The 25,138-nt window shown below is 34.6% G+C and overlaps 1 protein-coding gene across 2 annotated transcripts in view; it reads right to left on the bottom strand.

The window, feature by feature from the left end:
• Rc3h1 (ring finger and CCCH-type domains 1) overlaps positions 1-25,138 on the bottom strand; it is a 77,316-nt gene that overhangs the window by 29,685 nt on the left and 22,493 nt on the right. The window contains exons 2-7 of one of the 2 annotated variants that reach the window (XM_046430018.2): positions 20,666-21,051; positions 14,781-14,901; positions 13,490-13,729; positions 12,822-12,997; positions 8,163-8,363; positions 3,568-3,700 (exon numbers count right to left, since the gene is read on the bottom strand). In XM_046430018.2, coding sequence (XP_046285974.1) covers positions 3,568-3,700; positions 8,163-8,363; positions 12,822-12,997; positions 13,490-13,729; positions 14,781-14,901; positions 20,666-20,896 — 1,102 coding nt within the window. In that variant the 5' untranslated portion in view covers positions 20,897-21,051. The remainder of the gene's footprint in view (positions 1-3,567; positions 3,701-8,162; positions 8,364-12,821; positions 12,998-13,489; positions 13,730-14,780; positions 14,902-20,665; positions 21,052-25,138) is intronic. The other variant, XM_058574475.1, reaches the window with a different exon arrangement.

Below are 25,138 nucleotides of genomic sequence, written 5' to 3'. Positions count from 1 at the left end.
AAACTGAAAAAAGAGAACAAAGAAAAGAAGTGCAGCAAGTTATATAAACTTTCAGAGAAGCCAGAGGAGGCCTCCTTCAGGAGGCTACATTTAGTAAAAGACCTGTAAAAAGGGTTTCGGAGTGTCTTAATAGAGATATTAGGAGGAAATCTTTCTAGTTAAGAGGGAAGAAAAACTGCTAAGACCTTGATGTGAGAGTGTGATTGGCAGGTTCCATACTAGCAAGGCTGGAGAGAGATAATGAAAGACCAGACCATGTGAGGACTTATAGGTCATGGGCTAGATTTTAACTTTTACACTGGGTAAAGGAAAGCCACTGAAAAATTTCTGGGCAGAAAATTAATAGGATCACTTTGGCTCTTGTGGTATGTCATACACAAAACAGGAGGCTAGTCTATAATCTACAAGGAGAGATAAAGATTGTAGCAAGGACGGTACTAAGAAGTTCGTGGATTCTAAATGAAATTTAAAGGTAAGGCCTACTGATTTAGCTGATGGATCACATATACACTATGAGATAAAGAGAAGGTAAGGATCTTTCTGAGGTTTTGAACCAAACAACTCAAAGAACAGAGTTGCCACTAACAAGATAAGGGGAGAAGCTCATTTTTAAAGTTTGAAATACTAATTAAGACTCATTATGGTGGCTGGGTACACACACACACACACACACACACACCACACACAGGCTAGGAAAAAAGACTGAGCTAGATGAACTCTATTTCAGATTTTAAAAGACAATCAGTTATAATGTCTACACTACTTTATATGGCACCAAAAGAGAAACATATCACTGTATAATTTCAGAAATGCTAATATCAGAAAAAAAAAGGTAGGCCTCAGAACTGATGAAACAAGAATAAATTTGTGAACCATATAAATGATATTTAAACATATGAGACTTGCTGATATTGTCTTGGGATTGGATGTAAGTAGAAAAGAGAAGAGGTACAATGATTAAACTTTGAGACTACCCCAAGAGTCATCAGCTATAGATGGGAAATCAGCAGAAAAAATGCCGAGGACAGCCTAATAAAGTAAGAAGGAAATTAGGTGAATGTGGTGGCATGGAAGCCAAGAAAAAAGCATTTCAAGGAAAAGACAATAAAAAGTAATGATAGATGCTATGGATAGTTTCAAATACAAGAATTGAGAACTGAACTCTGGAACTGGTCACAGGGAAGTCACTGTGACCTTGATGATGTTAGTTTAGATAGAATGGTAGAGAAAAATGCCTGACTGGATTGAGTTCAAGACAGTGGCATCAGGGCTGGTGACACAGCTCAGTGGTAGAGTAAGCCCTACGTTTAATTCCCAGAAACATGCACAAAGTGTTATTAAAAAGGTAAAAAACATTTCTAGGTAGGTGGAAAAAGGGGCTAAAAATGAGTTAAGATGAGAGAAATAACTGTATTTAAATGTTGACAGAAGTACTCTAATAAAGGAAAACTAATGATATCAGAAAAAGGACACTGATGGAATATGCTTGTCAAGGTGATGCTAGTGCACGATGAGAAAGGGTGGCTTTAGTTCAATGAACAGTTTATCTACAATTATACGAAAACAGCAGAATATACTGGCATAGATGTAGACAGGCTAATATAGTGGTAAGAGCTTGTGGAATTTCGCTTAATTGCTCAGAATGATCAAAGCAAAAAAGTGGAAAAAACTATATATTCTTTTTAAAAAATATATCTTTTTAGTTGTAGATGGACATAATACCTTTATTTTATTAGTTTATTTTTTTATGTGATGCCAGGGATCGAACCCAGTGCCTCATGCATGCCAGGCAAGCACTCTACCACTGAGCCACAACATCCTTACTGTATATTCTAGGAAGAGATTTGATGTGGTTTCATTGAGCAATCTTGGAAGTATATCTGCAAAAGGAGGCTGCTTTAAAAAAGTAAGATAAGGGGCTGGGGTTGTGGCTCAGCGGTAGAGTACTTGCCTAGTATGCACAAGTCCCTGGGTTCAATCCCCAACCCCACATGAAAACAAAACAAAACAAAAAAACACTAAATAAGCAAAATAAAGGTATTATGTCCATCTCCAAATAAAAAATAATAATTTAAAAAACCCTAAATAAACAAAATAAAGGTATTGTGTCCATCTACCTTTGTGTGTGTGTGTTTGTGTGTGTGTGTGTGCTGGGGATTGAACCCAGGGTTTGTGCATGCAAGGCAAGCACTCTACCAACTGAGCTATATCCCAAGCCCTACAACTAAAAAATGTATTTAAAAAAAAAAAAAAAAAGGTAAGAGGATTCCAAATATTCCTCTGAAAGCAATGAGGCATAAGTGAAAATTTATGAGTGTGGAATAAGTTCCAGTTTGCAGCAGTTAAGTACACTGGATTGGAAGAATTCATAGGATACAAAGTTATAACCATTCAGTCTGAGAGAAAAGGAACCAGGCTCTCATCTCAGTAAGGTGCAATAATAGGCGTGGAATAGAGAAACTTATAAAAGAAGAACAAATAGATCCTGTTGTCTGAAATGATATGTAGAGTTAAGTGAAAGAAAAGGTATGCAGCAAGACAGAAGACTAAGGTTTTTAAGGTTACGTACATCAGAGAATGTTAGTGAGGAAACAGGAGGAAGAGCAGTCATCAAATGAAGATGATCTTACTTTGAAACACAGAGCAGTTTTTGGGAAATGGATTTGGAGTGAAGAGATAACAGTGATAGAGATATATGGAAGTCTATTTCTATGAAGAGGTAATACCCTGATGCTAAAAACCAACAACCATCATCAACAAAGCATGTAGAGAATACAAAGTTCCAAGAGCACAATTCGACTACAAGTTTGTGGAAAGGAGGGAAAAGAGTGGTACAAATCAAGACAGAAGCAGCTTTCAAAACAAAAGAGAACATGAGACTGCAGAAATATAAGGTGTCAGAAGAGTTTCTATACCAAAGAAGTGTTCAACAACATTATTAAATGCTGAAGTCAAATTTAAAGGTCTGAAGTCTTTGGAATTAGAGACTTGAAAACTTCTAGCAAATATTAACAGAGTTTTAGTTCAGTAGTAGGAATAAACACTGTGATAAACACAAGTTAAAATAGCTTAGATGCAAACGTTAGGTAAAAAATTAAGCTTGGGTACATTTTCAGGTCAAGAAACAGAATATAGGAAAAGGCTGACAAAGTAAAGATACCCAAAAAGAGAAAATTAATGAGCAAGGTATCAAGGAAGAGGCAAAAATGAGATTAAGGAAATGCCAACTAAGAATATAGAATATAGAAAAAATGAGTTTTGGCACAGGTGAGAAAGGTAAAATACAGCACAATTTTGTGATGGAAGAAAGAAGAAATATAAAGGAGCCTAAAGAGATTCGTGGTGAAGTGATTAGCATAGCTAATCATTAAGTAAATGAAAGTGTCAAATAAATATTATTTTAAATGAAATAAGGAAGAAGATTTGGGACAAAAAGAATACTATAGAAAAGATCTTGAAAAAATATTCTGGGAAATTCTAGAGGAATGTAACAAAAGACAAATGAACAATCACTGAACAGCTGAGGACACACATAAGATATAGTTCATTAGTTTCCTTTGGGTTTACCTGGACTTGGGTCAATGTTTGCTAATAGTTCCAAATGGGGTCTTAGTCGGTTCAAGTTTGCTGGGTCTCCAGTCCGCTGGAGAGCAATTGTTAGTTCCTGAACACTCTGAGCAAAAGAGGCTGGGGTCTGCAACTTAAAAAACATAAATATTAACTTTCTCAGAGACCAGATACTTCTTATAAAATAAAGATTACTTACAACTCATAGATGTTTCTGAAATTTCTGAAATTTATCTTATTCACATACCTTATATGTTTTGGCCAGAGTGAATTATTTATTACCTAAACAAACTCCTTATATCTCCACAATGTTTTAAACAGGGTATAAACAGGCATGTGGTATAAAGCACTATTCCCTCTGCTTACACATTCTTCAAATGTGGGACCTTTCTTAATTTATCAATTTCATAGTACCATTGTTTTTGTTTTTTTTAAATTATTTTTTGGTACTGCGGATTGAACCCAGAATCCCTTTACCACCAAGCTACATTCCTAGCACTTTTTAATTTGAGACAGGGTCTCACTGAGTTGCTTGGGGCATCATTAAGTTGCTGAGGCTGATCTCGAACTTGTGATTTTCCTGTCTCATCCTCCCAAGTCACTGGGATTATAATCACGCACCACTGTGCCTGGCTCTAACTTTGGTTTTCATAGCACAGTGTGTTATTTCGGCTCTAAGGGGGTCCTTCTAAATAATTAAAATTTGGAAATACAGTCTACAGGGTCTAAGATCATGACACTGAATATAAATCTTATTAACATCAGAAGCTCTTCTGTTAATTGGAATAAACAATTTCAAGAACTCTACCAGCTCAAACAATCTTATATTAGTTTGGGATTCTTGGAAGCATTCAGTTTGTATAGGTCCCAAAAGTTTAATGAGACACATTCTCACATTATCTACTTCAGGTGGGCATAACACGTCTCTTTAATTTGAAAACACTACCACCCAGATTTTGTAATAGTAATTGAGGGTTCTTGATAAATGAAAACACTTCGATGAGAATTTTCCTCCTGAAAATGGTCACTCTTCAAGAGGTAATGTTTTAAACAGCATACATTAAAAAAAAAAAAAAAAAAAAAGGAAAATAACACAATTATCCTTAGAATCCTGACATGCCTTTATTTAATTTTTAATATATGTACCAAAACTTATTATAATTTAAAAAACATAATTAAATAATTTATTATAATTAAAAAACATAGTCAGCTATTTATATATTTGTTTTGGCTTAATACTATAACTGAAGCATTTTTAGATTGCTAGCCATTTTTATGATAAACCATTTCAGACAAATATATCTAATGTATTCCATCACCAAGACTTAATAAATAATAACATTTAAGTTTTTTTTTTTTTTTTCTTTTGGTGGTATTAAGGATTGAACCTAGGGCACTCTACCACTGAGCTACATCCCCAGTCTGTTTCATTCTTTTATTTTTTTATTTAAAAAAAAAAATATATATATATATATATGTGTATGTGTATATATATATATATATATATATATATATATATATATATATATATATATATTTGGACACAACATATTTGTTTATTTTTATGTGGTCTGGGATTGAACCCAGTGCCTCATGCATACTAGGCAAGTGCTCTACCATTGAGCTATAATCTTGGTCCGTTTTTATTTTATTTTATCACAGGGTCTCACTAAATTGCTGAGGTTGACCTTGAATTTGCGATATTCCTGTTTCATCCTCTGGAATAGCTGGGATTACAGGTGCATCACCACACTTGACTCACTATCATTTTTAATAAGAAATTAAATTCTATGTATCTGCTGAAGAGGATTTTCCTCTCAACTAACTTTAGGGCTACGTTAGTGTTCTGAGCTTATAAATCTTCTTTAATCACTCCCTTATTTTCTCCATTTAAATAATGTAGCAAATAATACTCCTGAGATTGTAAACTCTTTCAAATTTTTTAATATTTCCTTAAAATTAATTATTTGGGCCAGTTGCGGTAGTGCATGCCTATAATCCCAGTGGCTCAGGAGGCTGAGACAGGAAGATCATGAGTTCAAAGCCAGCCTCAGCAATGGAGAGGCACTAAGGAACTCAGTCAGAGAGACCCTGTCTCTAAATAAAATATACAATGTAGGGCTGGGGATGTTGCTCAGTGTTCAACCTGAGTTCAATCCCCAGTACCAAAACAACAACAAAAACAAAAATTTATTGGCAATAGCACATTCAAAGGATAAGAGTATTTTATAGGTTTTTGGTTTTAATCCGGGGGTATTTTATCACTGAGCTCCATGCACAGCCCTTTTTTTTTTTTTTTCCCAGATAGGGTCTCAATAAGTTACAAAGGGCCTCAATAAATTGTTGAGGCTGGCCTTGAATTTGTGATCTTCTTAATTCAGCCGCCCAATCACTGGGAATAAAATGTGTGCTACTGTCCTTGGTTTATAGGTTTTTATTCACTGACAAATTGCTTCCCACAACAATCTATAATGTATACTTTACAAACAACCAGCAATGTTTTGAGAGTATATATGTGTGTGTATACACACACAAACTTTAACGGGCAATACTTGGTATGTCACTATTTTAATCATTACTGCTGGTGATATATTTATTTATTTGTTTATCTATTTATTGTATAAACCACATCTGCAGTCCTTTTTTATTTTGAGATGTTGTATTGCTAAATTGCTGAGGCTGGATTAAAACTTGCAATCCTCCTGCCTCAGCCTCCCAAGTAGCTTGGATTAAGTTAGCCAGTCCTTTTTTTTAATTCTAAGATGTGGCCTTGCTAAATAGCTGAGGCTGGATTCAAACTTGCGATCCTCCTGCCTCAGCCTCCCAAGGTGCTTGGATTAAGTCATGTGCCACATTGCCCATTCTTGATGTATTCTCTTTGTGAACTGTTAATTCCTGTTTCTCTCTCTATTAATTTATTGGAATTAGTGCTTTTGGGGGACATTTCTAGTAAATTCTATATTTGTACTGTACTGTATGATAGCTTGGCTATCATATTTAGCAATTTAAGTTTAAATTAATTTATTTTATTTAATTTCAACTGTTCCACAAGTTACATTTCAAGTACTTAGCAGCAGCTGGGGATATAGCTCAGTGGCAGAGCATTTGCTTAATATGTGTGGGGCCCTTGTTTCAATCCCCATAACCAAAAAATAAAACAACAACAACAACAAATAAAACAGAAAAATTAAGTGCTTAACAGCTATGTGGGGCTAATGATCAACATAGTGAACAGTATATACAAAGAATATTTCCATTATTACAAAAAGTTCGGTATTATGTATTGCTCTATAAAATGACAAGATATGAAATACATTACAAATTTTGCTTACCATTTTGTAGTACAAAGATCTCTGGATTTTAAATTTAAAGCAGGATATGAAAAAATTCTTCTAGGACCTATGCCTAATTATATAGTTCAATTGAGACAAAAAGTTTAACCTATCTGCAAAATCTTTTGAAAAGTAAGCGAAGTTTTTCTTCAGAGGTGGAAAGCAACTACTTTAAAGAGATCATTATTAAGGTTTCAACAAATTATAACCAGTCAGTTGCTTAACTTCAAATACAAGCTCCATTCTAACCTAGGCACATATCAACCTTTAAGTTTCAACTAATGTTATTATTTTATTAGTTTGACCCTATTACTCTAAATTAAATGTACGGTAGGCTCTAGAATTGGCAATCATTTCTGGAATTATAAGTATTTAAGGTGAAACACTAAAAGATAATACTATTATTTAACATACTATAGTATGTTTTACATACTGCTTTAAGACTTTTTAATAGCACTTTCATAAATTTCATTATGAATTACAACAAACAGTTCTAGTATTATTATTATTTTTTTTTTTTAGTTGTCGATGGATACAACACATTTATCTGTTTATTTATTAATTAATTATGTGGTGCTGAGAATGGATCCCAGTGCCTCACATGTGCCAGGCAAGCGTTCTACCAATGAGCTACAACCCCAGCCCCTTGTATTACTCTAATTTTAAGAGAAATATAGTTTTTAGCATCAGATACAAATAATGAGCCTGATCTAACATTTACATCTACTTGAATGGTCTTTTTATCCTAATAAACAATAGATAAAATAGAAACAAGTTTACTGAAAATCTGATCTACCTCAGAATGGTAGTAGCTTCATTATATGTGAAATTATTCTGGCTAAGAATCATAAGAAACCACAATACACAGATCTAATAGATCATAAAATGGATACTAAAGAAAGACAATAAAGATTTTTAGAAAGTGGGTTTAACTAATCCTGTGATCAAAACTCAAAGAGAATAACAAAGGGAGAGAGGCAATGACTAAATAAAAGACCAGAGAGACCCCCCCCCCCAAAGCAATGTGGGAGAGTAACTAGATAAAGCATTTTAACACTAATCAAATATTTAGATAAACAAACTAGTATTCTGATGTGACTAGTTATAACATGACACAGCCACACTGGATACAAATTACAAAAAGCCTGACATGCAGTATTCACTTCAATATGCATTTGTTAAGTAAATGAATTACCAAATCATAAATCATAAAATATCAAAATTCTAAGGGTAGTCTAACATAAAGGACAAAAGAGGCTCTACCTTGTCAATAATGGACTGCATGTGAGATTTGTGAGACTGGTCTCCATAAAGCAAAGAGGACCACTGGTCTGGTGCAATCCTTAAGCCTGCTTCCATAGCAATCTGTACTATCTGGGAGTCATGCTCTCGTCGCAGAGCTTCATAGGTTCTAAATTCTTCTTTAAGCTGCATCAGAGAAGAGTCTTCATCACGTTTGGTGACCTAGTCAGAAACAGTTAATCTCATAATGAGGTAAGGAAATAAGTTTATGCTTTATATAAACACAGATAACAATTTCAAATGTAAAAAGTTTCTTCCAGCAACAACACCAAGATTAAAACGTAATATGCCATTTTGCTTATAAAACATGCTCCAACAGAGATGTCAAAATCTTCTGCTAGGTCTTCCAGAAAGAAAGGACATATATGGGAATGAAATTCAAAGACTGGATAAAACTTAATACATATCTGTGTGTACGTATACCTTTTTGAAAAGAAAATACCTGACATTGAACTATGTGGTACCAATAACTTGAGGAACTTTAGATGCTGATGTGATTCTAAAGATTACTAATTTGTACTTGGCTCAATTATCTATGTAGTTCTATGAAATGGGCCACCACCAAGTGTAAAGTTTGAGATGCTAGATTAGAATAATCAAAATGTTGATAATTATGTATGTATGCGTGTATGCGTGTGCATGCGTGCCCTCGCGAGTGGGACCGGGGGAGAGGCAGTTTACCTAGGATTGAACCCAGGGATGCTTAACCACTTCACCACATTCCCTGCCCTTTTTTGTATTTTATTTGGAGACAGGGTCTCACTGAGTTGCTTAGTGCCTCACTAAATTGTTGAGGTTGGCTTTGGACTTGCGATCCTACCACCTCGGCCTCCCAAGTTGCTGGGATTACAGGTTATCTGCCACCATGCCCAGGTGATAATAATATTTTTAAATAATAAAAAAAGCAACTAAGGGCTGGGGATGTGGCTCAAGCGGTAGCGTGCTCGCCTGGCATGCGTGCGGCCCAGGTTCGATCCCCAGCACCACATACAAACAAAGATGTTGTGTCCGCCAAAAACTAAAAAATAAATATTAAAAAAAAATAATAATTCTCTCTCTCTTAAAAAAAAAAAAAAAAAGCAACTAGGGATGGGGTTGTGACTCAGTGGTAGAACGCTCACCTAGCACATTTGGGGCCCTAGGTTCAGTCCTCACCACCACATAAAAATAAATAAATAAAGGTATTGTGTCCAACTACAACTAAAAAGTAAATAAATATTAAAAAAAAGCAACTAGTTGCTGAGCACTTAGTATTGTGCCAGTCAGTATGTTAAATTACTGAATTAACCATTACACTACTGTAGTAACTCATTTTTTTAACTTACTGACTTAAGTACAAATGTTATCACTCCCAATAAGTCACATTTTATATCAAGCTGTACTTAGACTAACGGTTTAACAAATCAAAATAAAATAATTAATTCTAGCCTAAGATCATCTACATATTTAGCTTTAACTTTTTCTTTCCATAAAGATACCTAATATTCTAGTGGAAAATTCTGTTTCCTTCCTCCCACCTAAAAAAAAAACAGAATATTGTAGTCAGGATTCCATATCACACTGATATTAATTTAAAATATGTATTCCATTCTCATTACAAAGAAATAAAGTCCAATCTATATTTTGTTAGGAAAGTCCACAGAAAGATGAAAATCAAGCCATTAGCTAAAAAATAAACTAAATTACATTCTACCACAGTTCATGGGCTCAAAGACCAAATACTTGTGTGTGTGTGTATATATGTGTATGTATATATATATATATATATATATATATATACACACACACACACACACACACACACACGTATGAAAACACTCCCACTAAAACAGGCAGGTAGACCAATGGTATAGAATAGAGGACACAAGAGACTAACCCACATAATTACAGTTACCTTATATTAGACAAAGGTGCCAAAAACATACATTGGAGAAAAGACAGCCTCTTCACAAATAGTGCTGGGAAAACTGGAAGTCCATATGCAACAAAATGAAATTAACTCCTATCTCTTACCATGCACAAAACTCAACTCAAAGTGGATCAAGGACCTAGGAATTAAACCAGAGACCCGGCATCTAATAAAAAAAAAAAGTAGGACCTAATCTTCATCATGTCGGATTAGGCCCCAACTTCCTTAATAAGACTCCTACAGTGCAAGAATTAAAATCAAGAATTGAGATGGACTCAAATTAAAAAGTTTCCTCTCAGCAAAAGAAACAATCTATGAATAGAGCACCTACATCTTGGGAGCAATTTTTTACCCCTCACACAGATAGAGCAGTATCTCTATGGTATATAAAGAACTCAGAAAGCTAAACACCAAAAAAAACAAATAACCCAATCAATAAATGGGCCAAGGAAATGAACAGACACTTCTCAGAAGAGAATATACAATCAATCAACAAATATATGAAAAAATGTTGGACATCTCTAGCAATTAGAGAAATGCAAATCAAAACTACTCTTAAGATTTCATTTCACTCCAGTCAGAATGACAGCTATTATGAAGACAAACAACAATAACTGTTGGTGAGGATGTGGGGAAAATGTACACTCATACATTGCTGGTGGGACTGCAAATTGGTGCAGCCAATATGAAAAGCACTATGGAGATTCCTTGGAAAACTGGGAATGAAATCACCATTTGACCCAGCTGTCCCTCTCCTTGGTCTATATCCAAAGGACTTAAGAAGAGCATACTAGAGGGACACAGCCACATCAATGTTTAAACCAGCACAATTCACAATAGCTAAACTGTGGAGCCAACCTGGATGCCCTTCAATAGAAGAATGGATAAAAAAAAAAAAATGTGGCACATATATACAATGGAATATTATTCAGCAAAAAAAAAAAAAAAAGAATAAAATCATGGCATTTGCAGGTAAATGGATGGAGTTGGAGAAGATAATGCTAAGTGAAGTTAGCCAATCCCAAAAAAACAAATGCCGAATGTTTTCTCTGATATAAGACTGATTCATAGTGGGGTAAGGAGGGGGAGCATAGGAGGAGTAGGAGGAAAAACATAGGAGAAGGAGCTTAGGAGGTAGAGGTGGGAGGGGAAGGGAGGAGGCAGGGGGTTAGAAATGATGCTGGAATGTGATGGACATCATTATCCAAAGTATGTATATGAAGGCACGAATTGGTGTGAATATACTTTATATAAAACCAGAGACATGAAAAATTGTGCTCTATACATGTAATATAAATTGTAATACATTATGCTGTCATATATAAAAATAACTAAATAAAGGGTTTCAAAAAATAAAACAAAAAACAAAAAAAGAAAGAAAGAAAGAACTCTCAAAACAGGCTAACCTTCATTAAAAGATAAAATTTGCTTTCTATATGACACACTGATTCCCCAGACTCAACTCTCAATACTCTTGAGCAGGGCTTTTTCCTCCTTCTGGAGTAGCCCACATTCTTGCTTGAATGTGTATTCCTTGCTTTACCCCAAAAGTAGAGTCTTTCTTGAGATTGCTCCCATTCTCCTTTGAATATGTATCTACTTTCCTAAATAAACCTCTGTCAATACCAAAAATAAAAGTTAAAAAAATAAATAAATAAAGTCCTGGAGCTGTATGGTACTAACAAATTATCTCACAGCTTGAAAAAACTTTTCAAATGAAAATTTAGAAGACACTTAAAGAGTACAGCTGGAACACAGTAATATGAACACACATTCCTAAGAGGAATGCTTAAAGTAGAAAAAATTGGTTTTCAAATTTTGGGGGGAGTTACTGGATTGAACTCATGAGCATTTTACTACTGAAGTGTATCACTAGTCGTTTTTATTTTTTTGAGATAGATTATAACTAAATTGTTGGGGCTGATCTAGAACTTGTGTTGTGATCCTCTTGACTCAGCCTCCAAACCGGGCATGGGCCACCACACCTGGCTTCCATTTTTTAAAAATTTTAAATTTACTGTTTAAATATCCATCTCTTTGTGTGTGTGTGTGGGGGGGGCCTGGAACTAAACCCAGGCCTTATGCCTGGTAGGCAAACGCCATACCACTAAGTTACACCCCTAAGCCCACTATTTATGCCTTGATTTTAAGATGTAGGAAAACAAAACAGAGGAATAATAAATGATACATAGCAGGCACCGATACCTATGTTTGAGGTAGTGTTGATTTAACTTGGGATATAAGAGAATAATATGTCCAACTTTACCACACATGCTGAAACTGAAATGGCAACAACAATTCCATTGCATATGTAGAGGAACAAATCTTCAAGAAAACTTGTTTGTGGCTCAAATAACTTTCTTCAGACCAATTCTGTTTACAATGTTGGTGAAACACTGACCCAGCTGATTAGTCTCTTCAATATAAAAATCTGTAAGCCTTGGTTTGGTCTATGTTTTTCAATACCCACGTAGAAAATTTAGGGCTGGGGATGTAGCGAAGTGGTTGAGCATTTACCTAGCATGCATAAAGCCCTGGTTCCATCCCCAGCACTGAAAAGAATGAAAAAAAAAAACTTCAATAATGTATGATCTACATTCTTTACAAAAGAAAAATTCCTGAGATATTCTGTAAAGGTATAGGCAACTTTATTAAATTTAGGGAAAGGACAATGTTTCCTTTCAAGCAGAACTTTTAATTTAGATTCATACCTTGAAGCAGGAGGCTCTGTAAAGGAGCTGAACAACATGCCCAATGCTAGTTTTAGAGGCTTGAGGAAACCGTGGCTCCAACCTTTGCACCACAAAAAGAACCAGTACTTTTCTTGACAAAGCAGAGCCATCTTCTAAGGCCAGTAGAACCAGCTTTAGAGCTTCCTCTTGCATTGCTAGGAAAAGTTGGGCAAAATAAAAAATTCATCAGGTGCAGAGATGATATATTTTATTTAAAGAACAATATATGATAATTTCTGCAGATATCACACAATTATTGGGAAACACAATAAAAGACATTGAGAACTATGCCTTTTTTATAGTACCAAGAATCAAACCCAGGGTCTCACGCATGCTAGGCAAGCGTTTTACCACTGAGCTAGAACCCCAGTCTTATAGCTTTACATTTATTAAACCATTTTTATGGGCAATTTGGGCTTATATTCTCTATATTTTATTAAGAAAGTAGATTAGGGACTAATGCATTTAGAAAAAACTTCTCTGAAAATGAACAAACTTTGGTATTGAGAGAAAATTTTTAAGTTCTCTGAGAAACTTGCCGAGTGGGATATTGTAAACCCAGTTCGTCTTCATATATCACTTAAAAGAGTTCTACATTATTCTTTTAGAATTACTAGTACAATAAATACCAAATTTTAATTATATACCTGGTCCAAGGAATTGACAGCCCCTAGCCCTGACTGCTGCCCAAAGATTGGAAGAGAGTTGCTGAGGATTCTGGTGCTGGAGAATGAGTTCTGTAACTGTTCGTTCACCTAAAGAGCGAGCAGCTCTCATGGCACGAATCCTGCCTTCTTCTTCCACTAGTTGGCAGTGAACCAGAGTCACAAGCTTCCTCTGCATTGGGCGACTCAGAACACTCTGGGTAGTGCTATTCAGACCCACTCCTTTAGAAGAAAAAAAGAACATTATTTATAGGTTTACAGTACAATTTTACAGTCCAGGAGCACTTTCTCTGATGGGCTGATTGTAGGTATGTGCATAGTAGTTCTGGGTACTACTAGAATATTTAAAATAAACAATGTAACTACACAAGTATTTTAAAAGTATACAAATGTTTATATGTATCACATGAAATTCAACATTCACTATGACATTTGAAATACTATTATTCATTTTAATCTTTGAAGAAGAAAGGAAAAAAGATCAACCAACAATAAAAATTGTTCAAAGACCCAAATCTTAAAGTCATAACAGTTCTAGCATATTATTTCATAGTGATTAATCTTACTTTTATGATCAAATAGCAAGCCCCTTCTGGGAGGTAATAGCAACTTCCATTTTTATTACATCCCCTATTGTGCACCATCTAAAACTAGACAGAAGACAAGACTATTGACAATTGTCAAATGATGGAAAGGCTGCCCTTCTGAATCGCTAGTACTTATACATACTTACACTTTTAGTCATTCAAATAATTTTTCCAACAACACGAACTCTAAATTCACTACTTTATTTAATGGGTTTGTAACATTATTTAGTATGAAGTAGGTCTGGCTTACAATTAAAAAAAAATGAATTTCATTCATTTACAGTTCACAATTTGGGGGGATACTAAAGATTGAACCTAGGGGTACTATGCCACAAAGCTGCATATACAGTCCCCTTTTTTTATTAAAAAATATATTTTTAGTTGTAGATGGACCTTTATTATTTTACTTATATGCAGTGCTGAGATTCGAACTCAGTGCCTCACACATGGTAGATAAGCATGCTATCACTGACCTACAACCCTAGCCCTTATGTAGCCTTTTTTGAGATAGGGTCTTGCTAAATTGCCCAGACTGGCCTTGAACTTGCAATTTTCCTGCCTCAGCCTCCCACACAGCTGGGTTATAATTGCGCTCCACTACACCAGGCACAGCTCATAACTCCTATGGTAATGAAAAGTATACTTCATAGATGTTCGCTTGGCATAGATGGTTTCATGAGATTTACCTCTAGCACTGCTGAGCGGTTTCAGGTACAATGCTAATTCTTCTACACATTTCTTGGCTTCTTCATAATGCTTTGTGTCTTCAACCCCACTACACAAAGTAATGGGCTGCTGTTCAGGGACCTGCAGGAAAAGAGTATTCATTAATTAATTAACTGTTTTATTGTGTATAGTTTATGCACTGATAACTTGAACACTGGCAACATCAAAACTACTAAATTTACTTAATTAAAAGATCTTCCTCATATACACATCTACTGAATTGTTCCATCTCTAAAATGGCCTTATTGAGAGATAATTCACATACCATATTACTGATTGATTTTTAAGAACACAATTCAATGGTTTTTAGCACACTCCCAGTTGAATAACTATCACACAATTAACCTCAGAATTTCATCCCTCAAAAAGAAAATCTCATACCATTTTAACAGTTACTCCATCGTGTCATCCCAACCCACTGTAGGAAACACCAATCTATTATGTGTGGGTCTATGAATTTGCTTTTCCTGAATCTTTCATATAAACAAAATTACATAATCATATAATGTGTCGTCTTTTTTGACTCTTCTTTCACATAGCATATGTTTTTAAGGCCATGCAAGTTATAATATATTCTAGTGTTTTATTACTGAATAACACCTCATTGTATGGACATACCACATTTTATATGAGTCATCAACTGATAGACATTTCAGTTTTCTATTTTTTGACTATAATGAATAATGCTGCTACAAATATTTGTATACAAGATCTTGTGTGAACCATTTTTTTGTTTTGTTTTTGCTTTTCTTGGGTACCCACACCTAGTGAGTGATAATATTTTGAAAATCTGCCAGACGATTTTCCAAAAGCAGAGTACCCTTTACACATTTACCTGCCACATGTGTAATTATATATTTATCACATATACATCCAAATATATTTATGTATATACATGTATATATGTAGGTGTGTGCGTGCGTATTTTTAAAATATACGAACGTGTTTGTATGTGTGTCCTGCACACTATACCCAGGATCTTATGCATGCCATTTGATTTTAATTGACAAATAATAATTGTCTAATTTATAGGGTATTTATATATAGACAATATATAATTGTCTATATTTATGATATATTGTTCTGATAAATTTATAATCTGAAATGATGAATAATTTTGTCACTTCAGATAGATCTGCTAAAATAATTAGTTAACTGGAATATCTGTTTAACTTCAAACTTCTCTACACATTTTAAACGTTTTCTGGAATGATTTTAGATTCACAGAAAAGTTTGTAAGATTCTCTAAACTTCACTTCCTATGTGGTCAGCTCTCTACTACTACTCTTTCCTAAGTCTTGTCCTGCTGATATGGTTATACCTAGATTTTGTATTTACTATGTGCCAAGCTGTATAGGCATCAAAGAGGAAGGATATCTTTCACCATGTCTTCCACCCTTTTCTTTCTCCTACTCCCCCTCTTATTTCAAGCATTACTGTACATACATGGTATATGGCACAAACAAGCAAGGAAGGACTATGAACTCTTCATCCCTACTTTAGAAATTTCAAGAATTACTGTGATTATAGCAAAGCATCATGGGGAATCTCTTTTCCAATAAAATATTTACACCTTTATAAGAAGCTATAAAAGGACAAATCAATATGTGATAATTTGTCTAAGGTGAAAGGAATCCTTCCTTTTCCTCCTACATCATCTGTGCAAACAGCCTCAGTACAGTTGAGAATAAAGCTGGGTTCAAGGCCTGGCCTATGTAATGGGGCCCTGAGACTGTCACTTTAATTCTGTGGGCTCTTTTTTTTCACCTATATACTTATAGAATACTAGAAATTTAGACTAGCTCTGATCCTACATACGTGTTCGAGTGTTCTAATACTTATTGTCTTTAAAACTTGAGATCTTTTTCATTTTCTTCTCAGATTTCCCTTTTATTCTAAATATTCTCCTGACACAAGTGTTCTCCTAATTTATTGGGTTATAGTCCTACACTGAGAAATGTGACTTTGGTGAAAGTGAGGGCAGTGGGTATTGGGGATTAAAAACTGAGTTATATCCGTAGTCCTTTATATTTTTTATTTTGAAACAGGGCCTTGCTAAGTTGCTGAGGCTGGACTCAAACCCTGTAATCCTCCTGTCTTAACCTCACAAGTTGCTGGGATTGGACATGCACCACCACACTGAGTGAGAAATGCTACTTTTTATGGGAGTCTTGTTGGAACACCTACCATCTGAATTAACACCTGCCTCAGTCGTTAAGTAAGATCAAATTCTAGGCACAAAAAAAGAAATGCAATTATGAACTTCCTAAGGAAAAATATAGATGTATCTTTGTGTAAGGATGAAGTTAGTCAATTTCCTACTTTCCATACCCTCCCTCCCTTCCTTCCTTTTTTTTTTAGTTGCAGTTGGACATCTTTATATGGTGCTGAGGATCGAACCCACGGACTCACATGTGTGAGGTGAGAGTTCTACCCGAGTCACAATCCCAGCCCTCCATACACTATTTTCCAAAGGGAGTCACTATGTATAGCCCACATGTGTATTCTTTGAGGGTAGAGTTTATTTAAATTTATTTGGAATTCCGCATGAGAAATCCAGTCTCTTTCTCTATTCATTTAGGTTTTTATCTGTATATACTTGAATAATTATTTTATACTTTGGTAACAATCCAATACAATTCTATTTGTTTTGTTTTCAAACTGTTTCAGATTTGACCACTGAGAGCTCTTTCAGATGATTCCTGTGTGCCTATGACATATCCCCTTCACTGACTGTATTTGAGCTTTTAGACTTTTTAGCACTAGATGCTCCAACTTCCTAGTGCAGGGCTACAATCAGCCACTTTTCCAAAGAATGCTGGTTTCTTTTAGTGAAGAACTATATTTAGAAGCCAAAATTGAACACTAGGTATGAATGCTGATATTGGGGTATTGTGCTTGCTAGTCCATCTTGGCTGACAAGGCAAAAAAAAAAAAATGTGTGTATATTATACCCCAGGTGTGTGTGTGTGTGTGTAAATATTACTATAAAACCATTTGTATGTATATTCAGTTAAAACCAAGTTTCCACTGATGCCCCAATTCTAAGCCATTAGCACAAAGATCATTCTAGCCTCTTCCTCTTTGCATATCTATAAACTTCTAATAATGAGAAATTTCATTCTCTACCATCTGCCTCCCATTTACTTAAAAGTTTAATTCCCATATACATGTACAGCAGTGTCAAAATTAATTCATACTTTCATGGGGAAAACACTTTATCAATTAGGACACACTGTTCATATATAATATCTAATGCCTTTAATTTTCTAAGAATTTACTTACTTTGAACTAGTAAGTATCTAAAGTTAATTAGGTTAGCACCTTTCCTCTACAGCCCTTGCAGTGACATTGTTTCATTTATTTCAGATTGTTCTCCATAAACTTTTGTAAAGTTTTGTGTTTTAGCTAGGTGTGGTGGCACACTTCTGTAATTTCAGTGATTTGAGAATCTGAGACATGAGAATCCCAAGTCAACATCAGCCTCAGCAACTTAGTGAGACTATCACAAAATAAAAAATAAAAGGGGCCAGGGATGAAGTTCAGTGGTAAAGCAACCTTGGGTTAAAATCTCTTTTTGAAAAATGCAGAATATCATACATCCAACAAATACGGAATCATATAGTTTCACTGCCCTAAGAAATACCCTATTTTTCATCAATCCTCCTGCCTTCCTACTGAATCCTAGCAACCAATGATATTTTTATTGTGATTTTTAATTTTGTATACAATATCACATATTTGGAATCATACAGTATTGTAGGATTTTCAAAGTGGCATCTTTTACTCAGCAATGTATATTTGAGGTTTATCTGTGTCTTTTTGTGGCTTAACTACTACTTCCTTTTATTATTTCATTTTATACAATATTCTAATTACATGAATATACCAATGTTTATTCATTTGCTTATTGAAAGACATCTTGATTACATTTTTTTGCAATTCTGAATAAAACTGGTGTAAATAGTCAAATAAAAGTTTCTGTGTAAACATATTTTCAAATTAGTTGGGCAATTATCAATAATAAACTAATAAGAGACTACCAAACTGTCTTCTAAAGTGGTTGTTAGATTTTTCATTCCTACAAGTAAAAAATAAAAGTTTGTGTAGCTCCATTCTCTTCAGCATTTGTTGTCCATGTTTCAGAATTTGGTTTTTCTAATAGGTAAGCAAAGGTATGAAAAGCTGTGAGCAGTTGCTTTAATTTGCTATTCCTAGTGATAATAGTTAGCAATTTTTTCCCTATTAGTGCATTATAGTTGAACACATTGGTATGATTTGTTGTTATATATTTGTACATGCATACAATATAAAAATATAATTTGGCCAATATTATTGCCCAGTATTTCCTCTTTCCCTCCTCTTCCTCCTCCCCTTATTTCCTTTCTTCTACTAATGTGAGAAACTTTTCATCTGCCATATTTGTGTCTTCTTTGCTGGGATGTCTATGTAGATCTTCACACATTTTTAATTGGCTTGTCTTTTAAACACTGAGTTAAAAATTGTATATATTCTAGATATAAGTCCCTTATATGATTTTAGTATTATTTTCCTCCATTCAGTGGGTTGTTCTTTTTTTGTGGTACTAAGGATTGAACCCAGGGCCTCCTGAACGTCAGGCAAGTCTTCAACCACTGAGATAATAGTCAAATAAAAGTTTCTGTGTAAACATATTTTCAAATTAGTTGGTTAATTATCAATATTAAACTAATAAGAGACTACCAAACTGTCTTCTAAAGTGGTTGTTAGATTTTTCATTCCCACAAGTAAGAAATTTTATTTTGAGACATGGTTTTGTTGAATTGCCCAGGCTGGACTTGTAAACCTCCTGCCTTAGTCTCCTGAATAACTGATATTACTGGCTATGTGTCACCAAGACAGGCTCTGTACTTTCGAACTTAACAAATATTTAGTAGTGCTGGTGGTAATATCAAGATAGGCATATAAATAAAGGTTTCCTTTTGAATAAACTATCCTAGAATAGCTCTCTTTATCTTCGACACATGTAATAACATCAATTTTTGTCATACTTTAGCAATTTACAGAAGATTAAACTTTTATACTAAATATATGGCACTTCAGACTTAAACTGAACAAATCAATAGTGAAGAATTATCTAAATGAATCATATCTAACACTCAAAAACTTGTCTTTAAATCTTGTGAGGAAAATGACCTTTGAGAAGACTAGGGGCTGGGAATGTAGCTCAGTAGTAGAGTGCTTACCTCATATGCATGAAGCCCTGAATTGAATCCCCAGTTCCACGGAGTGTGGGGGGTGGGGCACTATCCCATCATCTAATTTGAGAACACTTACATAAAACTTTCGAAGTATTACCTTCAGAATTACCAGACTAACTTCCAAATGTAGCTAACCAGGGATATTTGATCCTCTTTTAAATAAGTGCTTCTTAAAAGCTGTGCTCTGTTGATTTTGTCACCTTTTCATCATTTCAGTTAGTATCTAATATGTAAAACTGCCTGAAGCAGCTTTATCTCTTCTATTAATTCAGTGCAAGGGTTTATGAATAGTATTTTCCTCAGCGCAAAGAATTCCTTATGACTTATCTCTTAGGTTTCTCTAGTAATCTGAATAGCTAGGGTTCTTAAAAAAATCTAAGAATAAATGAACATTTCAATATTATGAATGAAAAATACTGAATTACTAGTGTATCTTGTAATATACTGAAATAAAGGATCAACATAGTACAAGAAAGCATCATATCTATTTAAATAGAAGACAATGTTATTCAATTCTAATTCAACAAGTTTTTGTCAAGATCATGCATGTGCACACACAAACACACACACACTCAATTTAAAAACTATTAAGTCACCCATCTTACCTGAGCACCCACTAGCTGCAGCAATGCTGAGTTCACGGGAAGGAGCTCAATGTCTGTATTGATAGTGGTCTGGTCAAATGGGCAAGCCTTGCGGTGGAGTTTGTTCAGGCACATCTTACAGACAGTATGGCCACAGCCCAAACTGATGGGCTTTCGAATTGTTTCGTCGAAAGTCTGAGTGCAAATTGGGCAGGAGAGGAAATCCGTCCATTGTGGAGCTTGTACAGGCATTGCTTCTGGAGTTACAATTCACTAATACACACACACACACACACAAATCTAAAGCAAAGATTCCACTGGAATCAAAATCTTTGAAAAAAGTTTATCTTTTTTTTTTTGTTAAATATCTTCTGTAGATACAGTCAGCACATAGTGTGAAATATAACCTGGAAAACAAAGAAAAATGAAAAAATTTAGAGTATGTTTCATGTCAATTCAACTGTTGAAGTCAAAAGTGCAGTCTCCACCCTACAACTTCTCATAACAGTTTTATAGCACAGTAATCCATCTTTTTGCACTTTCACAGAATTAAAGCCATAATAAAAATGTCTAGTCTCATTCCTTCATTTTAGAAATGGGGACTAGTCCCACAGAAAGATGAAATAACTTGCCTAAGGTGATGCTTTAAAAGTTAGTAACTGTTCCAGGGGGGGTTGGGGTTGTGGCTCAGTGGTAGAGCGCTTGTGAGGTTCACATGTGAGACACTGGGTTCGAGCCTTAGCATCACATAAAAATGAATAAATAAAGATATGTACAAAAAAAAAGCTTCATTTAAAAAGAAAAAAGAAAGTAATTGTTTGGAGGGGGCTATTAATATTTTGTTTCCTGATCTGAATATGTTACATGGGTGTGGAGTGTTCAGTTGTGAGAATTTATCAAGCTCTTCATTTTATGTATGCTATAAATCAAGAGGCCTTTTAAAACTGGCCTAAAATTAAAAATACCTTAAAAAATATTTTACCATCAAATTTGGTGAAATTAATAAGAAAAATTACTCCTCAGTTTACAAAGGACTTAAAAACAGCATACTACAGGGACACGGCCATATCAATGTTTATAGCAACACAATCCACAATAGCTAAATTATGGAACCAACCTAGATGTCCTTCAGTAGATGAATGGATAGGAAAACTTTAGTATATATACACAATGAAACATTACTCAGCATTAAAAGAGAATAAAATCATGGAATTTGCAGGTAAATTGATGAAGCTGGAGACTATAATGCTAAGTTAAGAAGCCAATCCCCCCCAAAACAAAGTGTTTTCTTTGATATGAGGATGCTGACTCATAATGGTGATGGAGAAGAGCATGGGAGGAATGGAGGAACTTTAGATAGGGCAAAGGGGAGGGAAAGAAAAGGAGGGGGTAAGAGGGTAGGAATGATGGTGGAATGAGTAGACATCATTACCCTAAGTACATGTATGAAGACACAAATGGTGTGAAAACACTTTGTGTACAATCAGTGACTTGAGAAATTGTGTTCTATGTCTATAATATGAAATTAATTGCATTCTGCCATTATGTATAATAAATTACAATAAATAAATAATTTAATAATAAAGAGATGGTGAAGTTTTTCAGGGTTTATTTTTAAGGTTTACACATTCCTAATAGTCTTACATAATGGTGGCTAAGGCAGGAGGATTGTGAGTTCAAAGCCAGACTCAGCAACTTAGCAAGACCCTGTCTCTAAATAAAATATTAACAATAGCTAGGAAGCAATACATGGTGGTGCACACCTGTAATACCAGCAGCTCAGGAGGCTGAGGAAGGAGGATCATCAGCACAAAGTCAGCCTCAGCAACAGTGAGGTGGTAAGAAACCCAGGGAGACCCTGTCTCTAAATAAAATACAAAATAGGGCTGGGGATGCGGTTCAGTAGATGGTATTTAAAATTAAAAAAAAAAAAAAAAAGGATTTTTCAAATCTCCAAATTTAAGAATCAGAACAATTACTATTAACCAGAACTCATATGAAGTTCAATTTTACTACTGATCTATTTTTGGTGGGCTAATGAAAAACGAATCATAAAATTCATCACTGTGTCTATCAAAAGTTTTCGCCAAATAAATATAAAACCCAACCTGAAACCTCTAACACATATTTTAAACAATACCCACTACATACTACATTTATAAATAACTGTAGTTTTAAAAAATGAGAACTGACATTCAGAATAAAGTACAATAGTATTACAACTCGTTAAAGATTTAATTATGCTCAATAGTCTACTTACAAAGATGAATCATTTAAAGTATAATGAAACAGAAGTCAATTATTTATACTTGTTATTCTTCAAGTATTACATTTAATTCACATTTTATTGAAATTACTCAACCTTGAATAGAAGCCCATTATTGATGAGAGAATGGTTTCTATTATGTATGCTAAAAACTTTTTGTACATTCATTCAAAAAATATTGACAAGCACTATTATGTGCCAGGCTCTTTAAATTATGGGTAAGCCAATTAAGGTGGCACACACCTATAATCCTAGTTATTCCAGCTGCTTAGGAGGCCTGTGAGGCAGGAATATTGCAAGTTAGAGGTCAGACCGGCAACTTAGCCAGACCTTGTCACAAATAAATTTTTTTAAAAAGGGCTGGGGCTGTAGCTTGGTGGTAGTTGCCCCTGGGTTCAATCCTCAGTACCACAAAACATAAATAAATCAACTTAACTTTGTTTGGATTTTTACAATGTATGCTACTAGAAAATAAAAATGAACACTGGGGACTGGGGGTTTAGCTGAGCAGTATAGTGCTTTGACTAGAAGGTGTGAGGTCCTGGGTTTGATCACCAACAAAAATTAAAATTTTTTTAATTGTCTATTTTCATTTCAGCCCCACCGGCCCATGCTGGGGATTGAACCGTGCTAGCACCTTGCACACACTAGGCAAGCACTCTACCACCAAGCAATACCCCTAGTTCCAAAATGAAAAAATATTTAACTACTTTACAGAAAGCTCTCAAATTAATTTTAATTCTATAGTTAGTTATTTGCATATATATCCAAATGGATCTCACAACACTAAGAGTAAATTGTGAAACTGACTATATTTTGACTTCTTTAATAAAGCACTATAAATAGTTATTACTATTCGATAAATTGAGACTGTCTTCTAGATGCTAAAAAAGAAAAATCTATATCTATTTGTAGAGTGAAATGCTACATTGGTACATGGGGTTATAACAGGCTCAAAATTAAACAGCCAAAAAGGTGTTTAGAAGATATAATCAAAATGAGAGCTGGACACTACATGTTTGATAAAGCTGATTAAGTTGCTAAAGCATCATCCACAGGAATTATTTATAAAGGGAAAATAGCACTTTATTCCTATAAACAATACCAACTCCAAATAGCACAAATATATTTTATTGTATATCATTATAATTTTTATTATTCATACAGCCATGCACCACACGCTGTGCTAAATGCTTCATACAGAGCAAATCCATAAGTATATTATCCCATTTGCAGGTAAGAGAAATGGAGATTTAGAAAGGCTGAATAGGCTGGGCTGAGGATGTAGCTCAAGCGGTAGCGCGCTCACCTGGCATGCGCGGGGTGCTGGGTTTGATCCTCAGCACCACATTAAAAAATAAAATAAAGATGTTGTATAAGAGGTTGTGAGGGGAATGGGAAAATAAACAAGGAGAGAAATGAATTACAGTAGATGGGGTAGAGAGAGAATATGGGAGGGGAGGGGAGGGGGGGATGGTTGAGGATAGGAAAGGTAGCAGAATACAACAGTCACTAATATGGCATTATGTAAAAATGTGGATGTGTAACCGATGTGATTCTGCAATCTGTATTTGGGGTAGAAATGGGAATTCATAACCCACTTAAATCTAATGTATGAAATATGATATGTCAAGAGCTTTGTAATGTTTTGAACAACCAATAAAAAAAAGAAAAAATAATAACCTAAAAAAAAATAAAGATGTTGTGTCCACCAAGAACTAAAAAATAAATATTAAAAAAATTCTCTCTCGAAAGAAAGAAAGAAAGAAAGACTGAATAAGCTAAAAAGGCAGATATTAACTCAGATATTCTTGCTCAAAACCCAAACTCTTGACTCATACCACCATGCCCAGGTTAAAGATTAACATATAACAAAGGGAAAACTACTTGCAGTTTCATTAAATAAACCATATAAGACAGTAAAGTTGGTATAAATCGACCCAAACCTGCATTTTGTTCTAACAGCTACTGACTTCACAGCCATTAGGTCCTTTTGACAAACTTGTTGCCAAATCTAATGGTCAGGTTAATCTAATCTTACTTGTATTCTCAAAAAGATATGAAACTGCTACTCTCACCATGTCATGAATGTTGTCATGAACAACATTCCTCTCCTTTTGAATTCACTTGCTATTTTTCTGAACCCTTAATTTTTTTAAAATTTATTTTTTAGTTTTCGGTGGACACAACATCTTTATTTGTATGTGGTGCAGAGGATTGAACCCAGC

This window comes from Marmota monax, unplaced genomic scaffold, assembly GCF_021218885.2.
Source record: "Marmota monax isolate L192 unplaced genomic scaffold, Marmota_monax_Labrador192_F-V1.1 WCK01_AAM20220418_F8-fsc00055, whole genome shotgun sequence".
NCBI lineage: Eukaryota > Metazoa > Chordata > Mammalia > Rodentia > Sciuridae > Marmota > Marmota monax.
This window is presented reverse-complemented; position numbering and strand designations above follow the sequence as displayed.